We start from the raw sequence: 20,707 nt of genomic DNA, 5'->3' as shown, positions 1-20,707 counted from the left end.
ACATCAACAAAAACAAAAAAATTATAATTCTAGCCTCTATGCACTTCAGAGAAAAAAAAACAAAAAAAAATGTCTCAAGATGGAAGAGAGACCGTCTAATTTAGACGGTGAGAACTAAATTTTAGGAGACTCAAGAAATTCAATTTTTTTTCGTTTCCAGAATAATAATCTAGTGATTCTAGAGGTTTCTCAACATTTTAGATTGAAAAATCTCCCAAGCAGGTCTTCTTACTAAGGAGTAGATGTAGAGGAGCATAGTGTCGTTTTTTGTTTTCCTTTCAAATTGAAGATATTTTTTTTTAGGCAAGCTTTCTATGCTTTTCCTACAGCATAAATTTATAATTTTGAACGTCAAATCTTCTATTAAATTCGCACTAACGAAAAATATAAAAAAAATATTTTCAATAAAATAAAATGACCAAAATACCTCTAAAAGTTTCAAAAGGTATTTAGGTTATTTTATTTTATCGAAAAATTATTTTTAATAGTTTTTATAGGTGCCACCCAATGAAAAGATGGCACGTATGAAATTTTATATTCATACAATTTGTATAAAAAAAAACTAAAAATAAAATACTTTGAGAAGTCAAATCTAAGATCAAGTGGTGAGTGACTTCAAAATTGAAGAGCTGAATGCTAAGGGAAACATAGATCTTCTATGCTGTAGAAGAAGTATAGAAACATTTCTCTCTTTTTTAAGACATGAAAGTTTCAATTAAAAAATTAAAACCCCTTGCAAACTCATTAAGGAGGTCAAATGATTACAATTTACAATTAAAGATTTGCTTTTAAATTCTTATTTCACATAGGTATTTCACTTGAGTATTATCTTTAAACCATAAGAGTAAAATGCAACTCCAAACTTTACCATAAAATACAAATTTTCGCTCCAAACTTTACCATTAAATACAAATTTGGCATCGAAAATATGTAGGATTGCCCAAGAATCCATTGTTGTTTTCAATTATAAAATTTTGTAACTTCAAAAATAATTCAATTAAGCAAACCTATAAATGCATGAAAATCTTAAATATACGGTTCAAATAAAGTGTTGCAATATGTGCTGGGACTTTAAATTATTAGTTTTTCCCTGTACTTTAAATTATTAGTTTTCCCCTGTATCCTTTAAATTATTAGTTTTTCCCTGTACTTTAAATTATTAGTTTTCCCCTGTATCCATACATCTGAACGTCAAGATTGGTTTTCCAACAGCAGATATTTGATTGTACCTTAATTCCACAATATAAAGTGTCAACCTCATATAAACTTTCTCTATTATCTTATAAGCATGCTCTGCTAAATTTCTTTAACATTTAGTGCATATTTAACACTTAAACATCCATACTCAACATAACACTAACAGTTACAAAGCGTGCAATACAGATGTCAAGGGCAAATCTTGCTTATAAAACTGAATCAATGCTAATCAACAAATATGCAACATAACCACATAAACGCCACCTCTCTTACGGATTCCAAGCAGGTCCCTCGAACAAAAGACCAGAAGCAGCCACACGCTATCCTTGTCCGACCATATTAGCCAGCAACCTCATGCAGGCAACCTATAGTCCACATAGAACACACTCGAGCTTTTCCTTAACACTCTCTAAAATTTTTTCACTTGAAACTCTCTTGAATGCCCACCAAGCCCATTGAAATAATCAAACAGTCAAGAATCAGATCAACTTGACTACCACAGCTGCAAAAGCAAAGAACGCCCACCGCCGAAGAGTTATTCTCCCGTCTTACTGATAATATCCATTAGGTCCACCTTCTTCGTGCATGTCCATGGTAGAATCACCATTATTCATTTCGTTTTGTGAGCTCTGAGACCCATGAGACCCAACATTTTCCGAGTCCCCAGACCCATTCCGCCTGTTTGAGTAGTAACCACCTTGCTGAAGGCTACGCCTTATGGGACTCGATAGAGCATTTGAGAATATAGAGTTTTTGGCCTGATCTTGATTCATTGCTCTTTGGGCTTGAGAACTAACTAGCTGACCAGAGGCTACATTATGCATCTGAGAGGATGGGGTTGGGAAATGCATGTGTGGGTTCAAGTTGGGGTGGTGTTGTAATTGGCGTGCTGGGGACACCGAGGCTTCTTCTCCACCATAGTCAAGCTCATTCTGCAATTTAGGCATTTTCTCACTCATGTAACAAACATCTTGGCAGTGAAAACAATTTGTATCAAGTTTTTTGAAAGAGTTGACAATTTATGACAAGTTAAGAAGCACAAAGAGTGAAAAAGCAAAAAGAGTACTTCACAGGATCAGAGAGCGAGAGAAAGAGGGGCTGGCCTCTTGGCGCAGTGGTAACTGGTAAGAATGAAAGGCCATAGCACTAAATCAAGGATGAATCAGGTTATCAACTCAAAAAGAGTGGGAAGGAGGGTCTTGCACCTTTTTCCATAATTGTGCGAGTGGACAGGACAAAACACAAATGCCCAAGATTCGAGTCCCCGCTTAACAAACTCAAAAAGAGATGCTACCCAGGAATGTACTAAGATGGAATTTAAAAACCAATTAAAAGATAAAAATCAACACAAAATTGTGGTTGCACCACTTCAGTGGCATTGAGCAACATCATCTCATACATGTATACACTAAAGTACCACAACCATCCATGTGCCCATTCTGCATCTGCTTCAGTTATGATATATAACATATACCAAGTTCAATCTCAGTATAGTCATTCACCGACAAAGATGTACCACGTTCAATCCAATTTTCAAGTGAAAACCGTATAAGTTGCAATTGAAGTGCATCTTCACCCTGCATAATACTGTTCCCCACGTCTTCAAGTGATTTTTCACCAACAAAACATGTACAACAAAAAACTTGCATCACATGCTTCAAATTTTTCCTTTTAGAGATAGACACACCTAATCAATCGGTCTTCTAGGGTCTGTAAATGCATCAGTTCTCAACTCTAAAGAAGGGAATCCCAAGGGTTCATTTATTAAAAGAATTAATGAGAACAAGAAAATATGTATCTGGTCGGTCTTGGGAATTTTATTTTTAATCTAGAGTTCGTTTGCCTATCCTTCCCTTTAAGATTGTTGTGCCCTATGGGCAGGTCACCCAAGAACCAGAAAAACTCTTAAACATACACTCAACAGGGACTAGCCAAGGAATGAATCAAGGGTGATCCTATTGAAAAAGAACTTTCCTAAAAATGGACCACTTTTCTACGAGAGAACTTCCTAATTCTTTCCTCTCCTTTTTCACATCAGATTCCAATTTTTTGAATGGCCCAAATTAACAGTAATCAGTGAGTCACAAAGTGAATTAGACGCATAAACAAAAGATCTCTTCACTTTAGCAACAAGGGAAATATAGAGTAATCTCGCCCTTACCAAAATAGAAACATCAGAGGCATACTATTTTTTTCTTTTCTTTTTTTGTTTCTTACCGTTATGCCTATAGGCACACTATAATACTCAAGTCATGACCCATTCAAATGTGATCAAATAACTAAGAAGGTTGAATGATCATCCACTGTTTCAAAAAGTGGACTGCTGAGCGCCTTGGTGGATATCCCTGGAAACTTAAAACCCATTAGAGGCTATTTTAGAGAGAGAACCCAAAAAAAAAAAAATCTACTGGGCCGCCTAGGGGCTGGGCGGCCTGGACCCCCCCAACCACCTAGGTCACCTAGCGCTTTTTGAAACACTGTGATCATCTAGTGAAAAAATCAAACAATACAAACTATTTACTTCTAAAAGGTGAAGCTGCACCAATATTCATTCCAACACAAAGTAATCAGGAGTTCTACAAAAGTAAGAACCGAGATTCACTTGAGGAATTAAATAGACAAGGTATTTTAAAATATTCTCGAATATTTTTAATGCTTTGCATAGTCATACAAATTTTTTTATTTTAATCATATTGCAATAATCATCATGCATTTATATTTGTACGTAAATAAAAGCATGCAGTCCTAGGCATCAGCTTCATAGAGTGCCAAGATGCAGAGCATGTACTGGTATTGGGCTTCTTAAATGGAAACCCAATAATTAAAAAGTGAGAACAAAAATCATATACATGTATCTACACCTGACCTCTCCTACAATCATGTGTAAGTTTAATAGGAACACTTGGTAGTTACATTAGGCCTCAAAAGCGTTTAAAACAAGTGCAAGTTATTCCTGACAAAACTAAAGACAACACATTAGCAACAAGAAACATGGAAAATTCCCTTTTTCAATAATTAGAAGACGCATGGCTTAATAATCTAAAATTAACAAAGACGATATTAAACAAAACAGAAGAATGTGCAGCTACTTGATCTGTCTATTTAAATAATGCACCAAAAGAAATACATGGGGATGTAGTGAACCTGAAGATAAACAAGTACATCTGCTCCAGTCATTCTAACTCCTTCCTCTTGATGCCTAAGGATTGATTGATAAAGTTTCTCCTGAAGAAAACACACCAGGTTAATCCCTCAAAGAACACACCCAAAAACAAGAAAGATCCATAGCTAGTATACGTAAATGCACACAAACATACAACATGCATATGGACCCTGAAATCAACTCTTATACATAGAAGGTACTAGAATAGAGCTTAAGAGAAATGATGGTAGTCACAGAACTGGCAGGTTAAGTAAATTTACATAACATAAAGGAGATCAATTGATGTCTCAAAATTAAGAGGAATTCCCGACAAAAGAAACTACAATCAGTGACTATATACAACAAAAAGCAAAGAGCATGAAATCGGTGCTGCATCAAAGCATATAATGATGCCTTAATAAATAAACAGTTGCACAATAAAATAAACCAGGTAACTTTATTCCATAATTCTAAACCGTAGAAGAACTTGCAGAACTCTGAATCAGAAACAAATGTTTGCCTCATCAAACCCCAACCTATTGACCATAATAACTGATTCCAAGTACCAATGCATCATAATTTACAATAAAGGCCAAAATTCCATCAGGTACAATGAGTAGCTACATTAATTTGAGCAACTATTTAATCTTACACCCCATCTTTCCTAACGGGGAAGGCAGTTGGCGCTTGTAAAATGATCTTAAGTCTAACCATATGTTCCAAGCTGACAAACCTATGTCCAAAATATTACAATATAAGGAAGCGTGAAAGGTGACCTAATCTAATATATATCCCAAATGGATCTACTCCAAAAACGTGAACAAAAGATGGCATTTGATATGGAGCAGGGTCTGAAAAATTGGTTACCCAATCCGGAATTGGACGATCCGGATCAGGTATTGGCTGTACCGTTCTGGATCCGACCATAAAACGGGATCCGGATGTGTTGCTACAGTGAATCAGTATTATGACATCATAAGCCGACGGACTCGGTACAATATGACATCACGGGATGAAGTTTGAACGATTTTCATTTAAAAAAAAAAAACTGCAACGAGCCCACCACATGGGCCATCATTACGTTTGCAACAAACCATCCCTCCCCACACACCGTGCTTACCTCACATGCACCGTTTTGTACTCGTAGTGTTGATGTCACCGTTTTATATTGGGTTCTTTGTGCCGAATCCTTGGATGTGGAACTATTCTAGCCTTCCACATTTCCACAACAAGTTCATCGTATATCAATGCATAGCTTTCGTCTATGCGTACGCTTGTACTTATATTCGTCTAAATAATCTACAAAATAAAATTTATTTATTTTTTAGATTAATAATATTTTTTATAAAATAAAAAAATAAAAGTATATATAGTTAAGTTTTAATTACATATAATTACAAGAAGAAATTATATTTAATTAATTTACAAAAATTAGTATAATTATATTAAAATTATTATTGCTTATTTATCTTAATAACTTGTCAAACTTATGTCAGTATAATCATGTGATTATAATTACATTAAAATTTATTAGGGGTTTTATTTTGTTTTTAATTATATGATATGGAAGCATTTTTTAATAATCTTTTAATCATACCTATTATACTATTAATAATTATACATTGATAGCCAAATCTTGTATTATAAATTATGTAATGTATTATTTTTTCTTATAGTTGTAAATAAGATTTTTTTAAAATTAGATGGTATTATAAGATATTTTAGATTTGTTCCTATTTGTATACTAAAATAATTATAAAATATAAAGTTATAAACCAACAATTTCAATTTCAATACAAAATATTATAGTTCGTTAGGTTGTGATAATTTTGGATGAGTAAAGAGAATTCATAAATATTTGATCCTTTGATGTGATACTAATTTTACTTTGTATAGGAATTTTTTTAATCTTTTAATATGAAAGTGTTTTCTAATATTTTTAAATTACTTTGATACAATATTATAATACTCTATTATAATTAGTAATTATATAGACATCGAGACTGGAAAACAGTGCCTCAGTATTCACCTATTTTTACAAAATAATTAAAGTACATAATGCATCACTCCTATTTACGTTTAGAAACTTAAAGAACACTATTTTTAGAGATTTATAGTGATTTTTTTGAAAATATTTTGAGACAAAAATTGTCGATTCTCCGATCCCGACATGGGTATGGGTGTGACCGATTTGAGTCACCGATCCGTTTTTTTAAACCTTGATATGGAGTGTCAAAATCTTGAAGAATGTCAGGTTTCCTGGAAACTCTGCCCTGGAACCTTAGACTCAAAAAACAAAAAAAAAAAAAAAAAAAAAAAAAAAAAAAAAAAAAAAAAAAAAAAAAGAAACCCTCCAATCATTCTCAGTTTCAAAGGCTTACATTTTCCAAACAGTTCAAAAGACATGAACATGGGTTCTTCAGTTTTGCAGACAATTACATCCTTAAACAACTACATTCCTTGTCCACCGCCCTAGAGTGTTGCGATATGCACATATTTGATGTCCTTCAAGAAATGGCAAACAAAACATACATGAATAGCAGGACATTGCAAGTTTCATGGCATTAGTAACGGAAGTACAAGAAGGGAAAAAAAAAAACATTGAACTCGATCAAAGCAAAAGGACGAAATCACAAGTAAAATGCCCCATACTTAATAAGGCGGGAGAATCATCATAGCATCCGAGCCTTATGCCAACTATTTGGGTTCAGCTACACGAATCCGGTTTTGCCATTCCGCTCTATCAAGGTCATACGCCCATACCCTCGATTAGACCATAAATCACCATATCTCTTCTCACTATTTCCATCCATGTTAATAAAGATGGTGAATGAAATGAAAAAAAAATTTTGATCGCAAAAACATGTTAGTATTTTTTAGCTCTTGAGTTCAGTCTAATATACTCTCCCTTGGGACAAAGTCTAAACTTGGCTTGCAAATCTTAGATTTCTAGATTTCTAGTTTTATCGAAGTCTACGGTATCGAGATAAATGCTCTTCATTCTGATTTTGCCAAAAATGTCAAGGCCCACATACCAAACTAAGAGAGATAACCTCGAACTTGGGGGCACAAGAGGTCGCATTTTTTTCAAAAGTATTAAGTGCCCCCAACTTGGAACAAGACCCAAGATGCACTAGGGTTCAGGTAAACATAATCCCAAGATACAACTAATTAGGTGAAATGCCTTCGAGTTTCTAGGTTGCACACTCTAAAACTCTTCTAAAACCACAGTAACACGCATTGATTTGCCTTCGAATCAGTGGATAAAATTCTATCTTTGGTCTAGTATGAGTCTCGCCAGATTAAGTAGCAATGATCTTGGTTTATATAGAGATCTCAATGGGTTGAGGAGAGAAACGGCTATTAGAAGAAATTTAGGGAAAAATCAACCCAAAATGAGAGAAAAAACGTGGTTTTTATAAGCTTATGGAGGACGGCATGTCACCTCAATAGTGTCAACCCACTTGTGTGGGTCCTTGTGATCCACAACAAGAACTGAGAAGTGAACTGTTAGAATTCCAACACTGACCTCTGAAAAACAAAACATCTATGTTCTGGCTAATGTGTTTTGTATCACAATATTTATATTGATGGAAAATTATATATTCCTTTCCTATTCTCGGCCATGTGATACGTTGTACTGTAATGAATGGAGACATTGAACTGTTCTCTTAAGGAATCTATTTGCCAAGATATTGTAAAGTTCCTAGGCTAGGTTGTCGCACTAAAGGACCTCCGCCATGGATTCACCCATATGACCGTGGAAGTTGGAAGCCACTTCCTATGATAATTGGGAATTGTCTAAATCATTCATGGAAATTAGAAATGAATGCAAGGCCTTATATTGCCCAAGCTCTTAAAAAATCATAATTTTCCAAAAGATAATGTGTGGTATATATGAGTCTTAGTGGCTTGATACAATCCAAGGTTTGTCCACTCATTGTCCTGATAGCATTTCATATAACACCACGTGGGGGACCTCATTTATGCATTTTTGTTTTTCTTAATTTGCATGAGGAGAGTATTTGGAGACAAGTTGTTTTGAAATAGGTCGGAGTTGTTAATTTTTTATAATGTGTTTTAAAACAACTCAGTTTTTTAGGAATTGCTTCTAACAATTTTGTTGCCTTGGTTCTCTGATGGTCTTGGGACCATGATCTTCATTTTAATTTTTATAGTCCAAGACTGCATTGTTCTATATGACCACACTTGTAATTGTGGACCACATGGACCACACAAGTGGTTAACATGGAGAGGACAAGTGTCACCATGAATATGACAAGTGCTACTCTGAAGGCGACACATCATCCCACATAACAATACAAAACCCCACTCTTCTCTCATTCTAGGTTGATGTTTTTCCTACTTTTCTCTATGACCTTCTCTCCTCTACTATTTTCTCGACCCATTGAGATCTCTTTGAAAGTAGAGGTCCATGCTGCCAATTTCAATGAGAATTATACCAGATTCAAAATAAAATTTTATATACCAATTGAAGGCAAATCAATTTATTATTGTGGTTTAAGAAGAGTTTCAAATGTGCAGCACAAAACCTGATAGTTACATCACATAAATGGTTGTATCTTCATAGTATGCTCACTTGAACCCGATTGCATCTTAGGTCTTTACCAAGCTGTGGGCTTTCAATACTTCAAATAAAGCGAGACCCTCTCACACCCCCAAGTTCGAGGTTAGAGTCCATCTTAGGACGAAATTTGGCTACATTCTCTCTTACTTTGTCTACACCTAAGCCTTTTGGCATAACGGAATCGAAGAGCATTGATCTTGATATCTTGGTATCTGGACCTCGTTAGCAGAGCCAGAAATCCAATATTTTCAGACCAAGTTTAGTAATCCAAGATTTTCAGGCCAAGTTTAGACTTCAGCCTACAGGAGACTATGTCAAATTGAACTTGAAAGCTCATAAATTCCAACAATTTCTAAGCTCACAAGTTCAAAAACATAATGTTAATAAAGATAGCAAATCAAATGAAAAAAAAAATCTTAATCCCAAAAACAATCTATATGGAGAGGGAAAACTCATGTAGAAGATCAAAAGTTTACACTTGATGAAGAATTGATGCAACACGAAGGGAAGAAAGCAGACAAACATAAAACCATAAACTAAAAGATCGAAAGATTATGCTCCCAGAGCTTGCGAGGGAATCCACCCCAAAACAAGTCTCTTCATGCCAAAAAACCAATATTCTTCTCTGTGTTCTTTTCATAGCGCAACACTTAACACGTTAATAGAAGAAATCCTAAAATCCACTTGCTCCATAAGGAACCTTGACAATATTAAATCCTAGGCCATCATCTTCCAAACTTAAACTTCCACCTCTACGGTTCATTTCTGAACAAGAACAAAAAAGTAAAAAAACACAAGTACCCTGAAATAACTAAAAAACCCAATAAACCTACTTTCCATATCCTAAAAATAAAAAAGCCTAACTGCATCAAGAATTGTCTTAATCAGGATAAAATCTGTGTGCAAGGTGTAAAGAAGAAGAAACACTTAAAATTTCAGAATTGTCAACAGATAGAAAAGGCAAAATAAATAAGAAAACAAACATATCCAAAAACATGATAGATTACACGTGATAATCCCACTGATAAGGACTTCCCAACTGCAATTCATTTCATGTGAACACAGCTCCATGAAATATACAATTCATTTCATCTTACCCTCAGTTTATCCAATCAGAACATATCAAGTAGACGAGATATCAGAGAAATAAAATGACTAAGAATGAGAACAATATGCTAAACCATCAAACATAAGTGGTTAACAGAAAATCGTATGAACATTCGCATAAAAAATAAAAGCAATTGCAACAATGTTTATAGATACTGGTATTGGTGCTACCATTTTTTTATTATCATTAATAATATCATTTATAAAGAACCCACTTTTATCAAAATAAGATAAATAAACCATTTGGCTAGCAGTCAAAACCATCTAAAGCACAAAAATCAAATGCAAAATTCAGTGATCATCCACTGACAAATCAATCAGGAAAAAATTTTTTCGTCATATAATTTGCCTACCAATCCAAACCCTTCATATCATGCAATAGCAAATAAAAGCTTACAATCAGTGGTGAATGGATCCCTCCACAAAAAAGCCATGAACATATTTATTATAAAACAACAATAAAAGCCGCATCTTTTTTGTAAAAAATGAGATATCTAACAAACCCACAACTACTTACCAGTGCATGACGCTCTCCAGCTTGAAAGGCCAGTTTCTGCTGATTTTGAGCCTGAGTATAGAGCAAAGACAGTGAATTTGCAGCGCTAGAAAAAGCCGTATACATGGTTCTCTCAATCTCATCCAGCCCATTGGATTCAGATTTCCTCTTCTTAGACATTATAGAAACCCTAATTTCTCCCCCAATTCCTTGCCCCCAATCTCTGCAAAACCCAAAGCCAACTCAATCTCAGCAAAAACCCAATTCAATCAATAGGAAGAAACAATAAAACCCCCTCGATGAAAGTCAAAATAGATCGAGAAATTCATAAATACCAGTAAATTTCTTCTCTTTTTTCCTAGTTTGCGGCATTACCTGATCAGTTGATACAAATCCCTACAACTAAGCTAAACGTCCATGAAAAACCATTTCTTGTTCTATCTTCTCTTGGGCTTGAATGAAAAAACGAGCTCAAATGGCCATGGATTCCATGGCCACAATTCATATATATGCTCGCTGCTGATAAATTTAGGGAAAGTTTCGTGTATAGAATCACTTTTTACGGTACACGATATGCCAAAAGTATAATATACACTTTCGTGTATGTAAATCACAGCAGAGTGGTGGAATCCACACCGTTTGTCTTATAGATCGAACGGTAAATATGAACTACAGTGTATACTCTAACACTCTATGTGTGGTGCTCTACCATCCGACGGGTGGTGCTGGTTGGTGTATGATACACAGTGGGGCAAGTGCACGGCAGAGATTTATCGTACCCAGCCTTAATAAGAATGGAAGGTCATCTCCATCGTCCATTTCACTGTGCTGGACGCTGTGGTACATGCATTCAGGATAACGATAAGCTTTTCACTTTCTTGTTTGTGTATGTTTTCCAATTCTTGACTATGAAAAGGCATTAAAGCTAATGACTCTCCTGTTGTTTACAATGAAATCCAAGGAGAACCCTGGCCCATTTTATAACTGGTAGAAGTTTCTATAAGGTTGTAACCTTATATTATGTCGTAGAAGTAAGGTGCACTTCGAAAATTCAATAGAAAAGAGTGTGTTTTAAAGTTAGAAAACCTTTTAATTGTTCACTTCAACCTTGAGGATGTATCTACATGTCTACATACTACATTATTAAGTTAGAGTTAAGGAGTGGATATATATTGTAAAAATAAAAAATGACTCTATACATAAAAATAAGGTAATGTATATGTTGTATAAATAAACAGAGTTTAAGATTTGGTAACTTTGTATTTAGATAAATTAAATTTATTTTTTTGGAGAGATGAGTGATTGTGATGGAAGCTATGTAGAGAAAAGAGAGAGATGAGGAAACTTTGACAGAGAATGCGGGAGATTTAGAGATTTTTATAGAATCTTCTGTGTAGTAGAGAAGAAAATGTATAGAGAGATTCTAGCAAGATATATATTTCTAATATGCATAGACATAACACTAAAATATGAGAATGAAATTGGGGTCTTGGTGGTAGCACTACTTGTGCCCTATCTAAAGTCTAGGCTTCCATTCTAAAAAAAAAAAACACTACAAATATGAAACATTATCGTACCAGATAATTATTGTACCAGATACAGGCGTGTTGCTTGATATTGGCTTAAAGGGCACCTTATTTATTTATTTTTTTTATTATTTTAATTTTTTATGTGTTTATATTTTATATTAAAATGTATTATTGCTTTATTTATGTCTTTGGATGATTTCTTTTAGTTCTTCTATCTCATTACATTCATATGTGCAATGCATGTTAATGTACAAGTAGATATAAAGAAAAAAATAACTTCAAATTTAAACAATAGTGCATCGTGGAATACGTTATTTGGAACGTCTATTTTCAAGATTTTCAAGTGTTTATAGATATATTCCATCTCTATCATTTTCTGAATTTTTAATATTAGAACTAGGGTCGAGAACAAATTTTCAAGCTATCTTAAGGTTTGTGATATTTAAACTACATTGCCAACCAAAATCTAAAGGCTTTACTTCTAAGTACAAGGCGGCAACCTTATGTAAACTTCACCCTTTATATTAAGGGAAAATATCTTGTCAGCCCACTAGCAGATAGTTAAAGTGTAAGCCCAATGGCTAAAATTGATTATGCTCCGATCCAATGGTCACGATTGTATTTTGTGTTTGAATTTGAATTTTTTATATAAGTCCACATTACTTAACATTTTGTTTATCTACTCTTGAAAAATATGAGAATCTAATGAAAATATTGAAAAAAATATTTCGTACATAATAAATTGACCAAAATATCCCTAAAAAATTCGGAGGTATTTTGGTGAATTTTTTTACAAATATTTTTTTTAGGTGCGTCTTGATGCGAAAAATAAACGTCTCAAATTTCATGTAATTTGGATTCATATAGAAACTATTAAAATTATATTACGAAATGAGGTTATAGCCAGATCAGCCAAGGGCTGTTGGGTTACACTGTAGCTACCGGATGGTGGACTAACCTCAAATTCTCCCTTATATTTATACGTGCAATATTGTTATCATCAAAGTATTGAAACAAATTTATATAAAGTTGTTGCCTTATACAGACAATTATGGTGCACCTAAAAAATCCAGATAAAAGAGTGTTTCGAAGTTGGAAAACTTCTAACTGATCATTTCAATCGCGAGATATCTGGACCATCTATTTTAAAATGTTTATAGTTCTGATCAATATGCATTTGTTTTTAAATTTGAAATTTCATAATAAGCTGAACATAGATGTTTAAGCTGTAATAAGGTTTCAATACTAGAACTATATCTTCCGGCACAATTTAGATGTTTAAGAAGTGTGCCTTACTTGTAAGATGCGCACGTTATACCTCACCCTTAGGTATTGCCCACCCAAAAGAAAAAGAAGTGGTTTTGGTGTGGCCACGGCCTTGTGAAATGTGGAAAGACTGTACTTTAAATCATGCCTAGAAAACCATATCTGGTGTCAAAAATAGGGGATGCTTGGTAAATTTATTTTCCCCTTTGAAATTTGAAATTCAAAGGTAGTGCAGATCTAGCGGACATGTAAATTCATAAAACTATCAGCCTAGAAGAAATATTGTGAGAGGATTTTTGTAATGCTTGAAATTTAATTTTTAAAAAATAAAAAATAAAAAGTCTTGACCCATGATCATCAAGGTGGCGATAATTGTAGGGTCTTAGGGAACGTCTCGCTTGTAGAACTAAGAATCCCAAATACTACAATCCTACACAAGATCGTATATATAGTTGACTACGAGAAAAATCCATGAATACAACATAAATCGAGTGTAAAGAATAAAGCAAACAAAAATCTTATCACAATAATACAAGATTTACGTAATTCATTTCACAGGGCTACATCCACGACCTTGGCAAGTATAAATCCGTTTATCACAATGAATATTACAATTTTGGATTACAAGAGATATACATGTCTTTAAACATCGACAAAAAACCTCATTGATATTTTCTTCTAAACCGGTTCTCTCGATCGAACAACACCATCGATCAATCTCACATTTCCCACCGCTATATTGTTACTGGAAAGAGCACCTTGAGATCAACCGATAACCTTTATCTTTAGAAGTGCAAACTTAATCAACCCATAATTCCCATAGGAAAATAGCCTCTCTCTATGAGGCTACGCCTCTCTCTTTGATACCCATATATTTCATTCCCATGACTCTTAAAAAAAGCGACCATAATACCTTTAATCTTACGAAGAAAATATAGGTATAGTATTTGGCCATCATCAAACCCAATAATAAGCTTCTCAAATTTCTGATAGCGGCACTGTGTTTTTGGGTAAGATTCGAGGTACAAGTTTGTAAAGTTGTGGCTCTGCATAATACACTTCCTAAGGACAAAATCATAAAAGCATAAGAAGTGTAGTTCTATACATGCATAGAACCCCAGTGACCCAGGCATCCTCAGTAGCAGAGGTGCAGATAATCTCTATTGCTTGCCCTAAACGACAAACTATAGAAAGCTAATATGGTGGTTACTACTCTTACTAAGAAAGCCGCAATTTTATTGGATGCTATTGTTTGGCGATCTAGACCGCTAGATTTCTCTCTCTTAATAATTTGGCACAATTGCACTAATCTAGAGTTGTAAATTTATAAGGTGTATTTGATTCCTATTATTAATGAAAATCGGGTAGAGTGCTTTCTCCCCCACTGATTTACCCCAAAAAAAAAAAAAAAAAATATAGAAAGCCATATATGTAAACTATACATCTGCTACAGTGTCAACTGTAGAGAGCCATATGTGTAGCATAGTATAGCTATGTTGAATGTCTTGCTTGTGTAAGGAAAGGGGTTGGGGTAAGGAAAGGGGTTGGGGTCGTGGTGGTAGCATCCACACACCCAGTTACCGCATCGTGGTATCCATTCCTACCGTTGACACCACCAATTAACACCTTCAAAATGTAACTCCCTAATGTATTGAAAAAACTGGTAGGGACATGTCTTTTCCACTAAATTACCCAAAAAAAAAAAAAATATCTTGCTTGCCTAGTGTAGAATACATGAGAATGGGGATGACAGAGCCATGTCTCTAGCGAGAGTATGAGCATATTGTTGCTTGTTACCGCATCGTGGTATCTATTCCTAACGCTGACACCACCATTTATAATACCTTCAAAATGTAACTCTCTAATCTATTGAAAGAACGGATAGGGGCATGTCTTCCCTACTAAATTACCCAAAAAAAATAATATCCATTCCTACCGCTGACACCACCAATTAACACCTTTAAAATGTAACTCCCCTAATCTATTGAAAAAAAGGGTAGGGGCATATCTTCCCCATTAAATTATCCGTAATCTATTGAAAGAACGGGTAGGGGCATGTCTTCCCCACTAAATTACCCAAAAAGAAAATGTATCCATTCCTATCGCTAACACCACCAATTAACACCTTCAAAATATAACTCCCGAATGGGTAGGGGCATGTCTTCCCCATTAAATTATCCCTAATCTATTGAAAGAACGGGTAGGGGCATGTCTTCCCCACTAAATTACCCAAAAAGAAAATGTATCCATTCCTACCGCGGATACCACCAACTAACACCTTCAAAACATAACTCCCGAACGGGTAGGGGCATGTCTTCCCTACCAAATTACCCAAAAAAAACATGTATCCCTTCCTACCGCTAACACCACCAATTAACACTTTCAAAATGTAACTCCCCTAATCTATTGAAAGAACGGATAGGGGCATGTCTTCCCCACTAAATTATCCCAAAAAAAGAAAAAAATGTCTCGCTTGTATAATGTAGAATACATGAGAATGGGGTTGAGAGAGCCATGTCTAGAAATTTTACTTGGGATTATTCGTGAATTTTGGTTGTTGTTAAAGTTTAAGGGGCAGTATTTTTAGAATAAATAAAATAAAATGAAAAAGAGGGAAATTTATTTAAAATATCTAAACCATTTAACATTTTAAATCTACCTTCTGATTTGATTTCAAAATATCCATAAAAAGATATGTGATTATGAGTCGGAATAGTTGCAATTGGGTCATATGTTAAAATTTTTTTTTTAAAAAAATCTATCATACAAATAAAGTTGCATTGAACTACAAATATTATAACTTACACATTTCATTCTATAAATGCAATTTTTACTTATAGCGTATAGAAGTGGAAGTTCAATCAAAGATACAATGGATGGTTTTATAACATGAGATATTACTTATATGGGCAGTACAATTAGTTCCAAAAGGACAATTGATGGCTTAATACAAGTTATTGTAGAATGTATTTCGATGTTATTTGTCTTTATATAAATTATTCGATTTTAGAAAAAGGGACAGAGGGTGCCTTTTTATTTTTGGTAGATAAGCTAGTTCAAACACGCATTTTCAATGCATCAACAATATCATTTTCTTGTTGAGCTTCATGCTCTCATCATATGGTACCTAGAAAGAGAGCCTTTAGTATTTGGAAAAATATCATTACAGTGGTCAAAGCATCTCAAAAATCATTGAGATTGTCATCTTATGAGGTGGCTATCATAAAAATACCATTTAACTTTAATACATATCCATCTTTTTTGTTTAAGATACTTGAAATGTCCCTATTTTAGTTATGACCTTGAACAAATGAAGGTATTGTGATAATTTAGCTTCTAACACTAGTGGAACCAAGTTATTACTATTATTATTATTCTGTTGTTTTGGATCAAGAGATTTTAAATAAAAAACGCATGTTCTTGTTTTGGGTCCAAACTAGGAACGTGTGATTTTCATGAATTCGTAAAAAAATGGAAGTGGTTTCATCGTTTGCCTATGATCACTCGAGTCGAATTCAGGTTCCAAACCCATCACTTTTAGCAAAGAGCAACAATATTGTGTTGTCACATATCACATTCCATACTAATTCTCTCATAGAAAATACCTATTTAAATGGAATATGTAAGTGTTCAATGTGCTTCCCACATAAGCACATTGTGATTCCCATTGTTTCCATTTTTAAAAAATGTGGATTTAGACTTTAGGTGTCATAAACTGTCTTTTTTCTTCTTCTTTTTTTAGCGGGGTGGAATACAACATCCAATGTCTGAACGCATCCAACTATTTATGTTCTTAAGGTGGGGGTTAAGATTGGACGTTTGATATTAATCTGGCCAACTTACAAAAAATTGGTTCTTCAGACAACCAAGGTCTCCCACTTGAGAAAAAAGACAACTTATTCGGACATTCAATGTTTGAATCAAGAGTTGTTAGGTGAGAAGACCCAAAAAAAAAAAAGTAATTTCGATGTAAAATGTAGAATAGTTGGCCACTTTTCAAATTTCAACCTTGTAGATGTTTTTTTCTTCTCCTTCTTGTTTTTCCTTTTTTTTCATTTTTTTTTTTTATTTGCAAGTTTCCTCGATCTTAATTTGTTTGAAATGAGAGTTCCATGTATGCAAAATTTGGGTTATTGCTAGCCGCTTGGCTTATATGATATATTTTTCTAATAGTTAAACGGAAAATTACACAAGCCCCCAAAATACATCTTTGTTACTGTTTTCGTCTGCAATAACCTTAGGTTAACTTCTTAAGTCATTTGGATGAAAATGCCCTTTAAGTTTAAAGCACCTAATTTAGTTTCCTAGAGTTGGTTCGGACCTCTAAGGGTTATTGTGTTGAACCAAAGCGAAAGTCGGTTCGACATTTGGGGTGCCAATCAAACCTTAACTCAATTTATTTATTTTATCATTATTATTTTTTTCCCGAGGTTGGTTTGACACTCTATAGGTAACAAGCCACATGCGTCCAATTTTTTTAAGTCCAAAGCAGTCTCAAGAGTATTGAAACATCCTAAAATAATTTCAGCTGCGATAAGTTCAATACTCCAAAGGTCGAATTGGTCTCAACTTTGATTCCAATACAATGAAACGATGCTTGATTGTGAGAGGCATTTCTATCTAGAATGACCTAAAGAATGCACGTTGGTGGCTCAAAGCAAAGGAAGATAAGGGTTTCTTTGGTTATTTATTTTCAGCATAAATTTACCTTTTTTCATGTTTGCTAGCTGCATCACAATAAGAAGGGGGCCACCCCCAAATTTCACTGAAAAATATTATGTAAAAATATTGTGTAAAAGAACATATTAGAAATCAAACACTGTTTCAGGGAAAAAGTTCATATAAAGATGCAACCTTGTAATGTTGAACTACGGATGCCTCTCAAAGATCCATTGGAAAAAGGTAGTTTTAATGTTGAAAAGCCTTTTGATTGATCATCTCGACATCGAGATGCATGACCATGGAAAATAAAAAGATTTTAAGTCTAAGAAATAGTGCATTTTACAACATATTATCTACGGTGTCCATTTTCAAGATTTTCATATCTTTATAGATCTACTTGATTTTAACCATTTTTAAAATTTAAAACTGTATAATTAGATATAAAAATAGAGTTTGAGATGATCCTAAAAACATTTTATATCAAAATTATATACCATGATAAAAGTTGAAGGTGCACCTTACCTCTACAGCTACGGATGCATTCGTATGCCAACTGCACCCCTGTTTTAGTATGATATTGTGATATGATAAATTTCGACCGTCCATTTAGATTAGACAACCGAGAAGTGGGATCACATAAAAATTATATGTAGGTGATGCGCATGCAAAGCTTTCCCGTGTAATTTTCAATAAGGGAAAATTACGTACTTATTTGTTATAGTTTGCATTATTATGAAACTACCAAATAGTTTTCGTTATTACCTATTTGTCTGTTTTTTTATGTCATAAAAAAGTTTTTATTTTAAAAAAAACAATTTTACCTTTTTTCGGTTCTTCAACAACCTAAATTTTTGTTCTCTCTATAGGTTCATTGTCTCCATACCTTGTATATTTTTTCTATGCTTACCCATAGATATCCATTCTCTCTATACCATATATATTTTCCCTATGTTTATCCATTCTCTCTATACCTTATATTGTTGTTCCTTGTCATATTCATCCATTCTATCTATACCTTATATAGGAAAATTTACTTATGTTTATCCATTCTCTCTATACCTATGTTTAACCATTCTCTCTATACCTTATATATTTCCTAGGTTTATCCATTATCTCTATACCTTATATATTCCTTATACTTTATATTGTTGCTGTATAGGGAAATTTACTTATGTTTATCCATTCTTTCTATATTATATATATATTTCCCTATGATTATCCATTCTCTCTATACCTTATATTGTCGTTCCTTATCACGCTCAACGCGATCTCGTGCACCAATTACTAGGGAAATTTACTTACCCCTAAATTAACGCTATTAATAGAGAGAGATTGTATAAACGTAGGGAATGTAAGGTACAGAGTTTAAACATAGGGAATGTAAGGTATAGAATGGATAAACTCTCCATACCTTACCTATCATAACAAGAGAAGAAAAATTTTGGTTTTTGAAGAACGGAAAATTTAACATTTTTTGTTCTTCAACAATCGAAAATTTTGAATTTTCGGACGTTTGTTATGGAAAAAAGACCTATGTGATATTTTGCTGGAGAAATACAATTTTTTTTTAATAATAATCACCCTTTATAAATTTGGCAATAAGATCACTCACAGATGGTCTTATTACAAACAATAGAAATTTTAAAAAAATAAAATAACACATCAATAAAATAAATCTCAACTACTTGATGTCATTCATACAACCTAATATTGTGCTTGATAATATAAAATAAAAGAACAAACAAATAAAAAAACAAATACTGGAGATTACCTCAATTGGGTTTTTTACACCCCCCACCGAGTCACCACATCCAATGTCGCGAGATCCGTGGTTTAGCTTCAATCTCGAATCGGGATAGCTGATTTTGGCCAAACTAGGTAACCACTCCTTAAAATCTCTCCTAAGCCTTGACCCCTAAAATTAACTTAGACCCCCTCTAATTTTTCTAACCCTTGAAACTAACTTAGGTCTAGAGGAGAGAGAGGGCACTACCTAAGATTTTTCACCTTAAAATTAACTTAGGTCTAGAGAGGAGAGAGAATATTAGAGAGAATATTACATAAGAGTTTGGAGAGAGAAAATTAAAGAGATAAATATGGAGGAGAGAGAGTGGAGCATGCCCCTCTAGGAGAGAGAAGCGGTGTGAGAGAGAAAAGAGAGATAGAGGTTGTGTGTGTAAAGATTAGGGGAGAGCACCCCTATTTATAGTGGATATTTAGGTTTAGGGTTTCTTGTGGTTTTCCCATAGTTTACCTCTTTTATGAGATTGAATCTAGACCGTCGATCAAGGTGACTTGTGGGGTGAGAGATCTGAGCCACCCATTCCATAGATGGGCCATCAACATTATAGAATGTGCTTGAACCATTATCCCCCTTTCCTTAAACCATTTTCCCATCAATATATTTAAATAAAATAAACATCATGTATTCCATAAAATTGCATGATCCATGTCACATATTCTATAAGGATATGTCAAATATTATTAAGTAAATAAATACTACCAAATATAAATAAGATAAGGTCAATATTTACTATCTATTCAAATTGACCATATCCCTTTAAAACAAACTTGCTATAAAACAAATAAAGACATGACCAATATTTCACTTCCAAGATTTGATCGCATGCCACAAATCAAACTTACTTTAACTTAAAGACTTGAACATAAAGCAAACAAAGAATCCAAAGGGTGGGGCGTACCACCCTTTTGTGGCACAT

General features: G+C 33.9%; 1 protein-coding gene across 2 annotated transcripts; it reads right to left on the bottom strand.

Moving 5' to 3' along the window:
- Nucleotides 1–1,244: 1,244 nt before the first annotated feature.
- Nucleotides 1,245–11,006, bottom strand: LOC18421429 (nuclear receptor family 2 group C protein). Of its 2 annotated transcripts, none has more exons than XM_020661898.2 (4): nucleotides 10,866–11,006; nucleotides 10,552–10,753; nucleotides 4,342–4,422; nucleotides 1,245–2,129 (listed from the first exon to the last, which is right to left on the bottom strand). In XM_020661898.2, the coding sequence occupies exons 2-4, from the start codon at nucleotides 10,708–10,710 to the stop codon at nucleotides 1,746–1,748; spliced, it is 624 nt and encodes a 207-aa protein (XP_020517557.1). In that variant the 5' UTR covers nucleotides 10,711–10,753; nucleotides 10,866–11,006; the 3' UTR covers nucleotides 1,245–1,745. The 2 variants fall into 2 exon arrangements, with proteins under 2 accessions (XP_020517557.1, XP_006826290.1); XM_006826227.4 differs by having other exon boundaries at nucleotides 10,906–11,006.
- Nucleotides 11,007–20,707: the final 9,701 nt, after the last annotated feature.

This window comes from Amborella trichopoda, chromosome 3 (assembly GCF_054954075.1).
Source record: "Amborella trichopoda isolate Santa Cruz 75 chromosome 3, AtrichopodaSantaCruz75HAP2 v2.0, whole genome shotgun sequence".
NCBI classification, from domain to species: Eukaryota; Viridiplantae; Streptophyta; class Magnoliopsida; order Amborellales; family Amborellaceae; genus Amborella; species Amborella trichopoda.
Note: the sequence above shows the minus strand (reverse complement) of the source record. Positions and strands in the feature narration are given on the sequence as shown.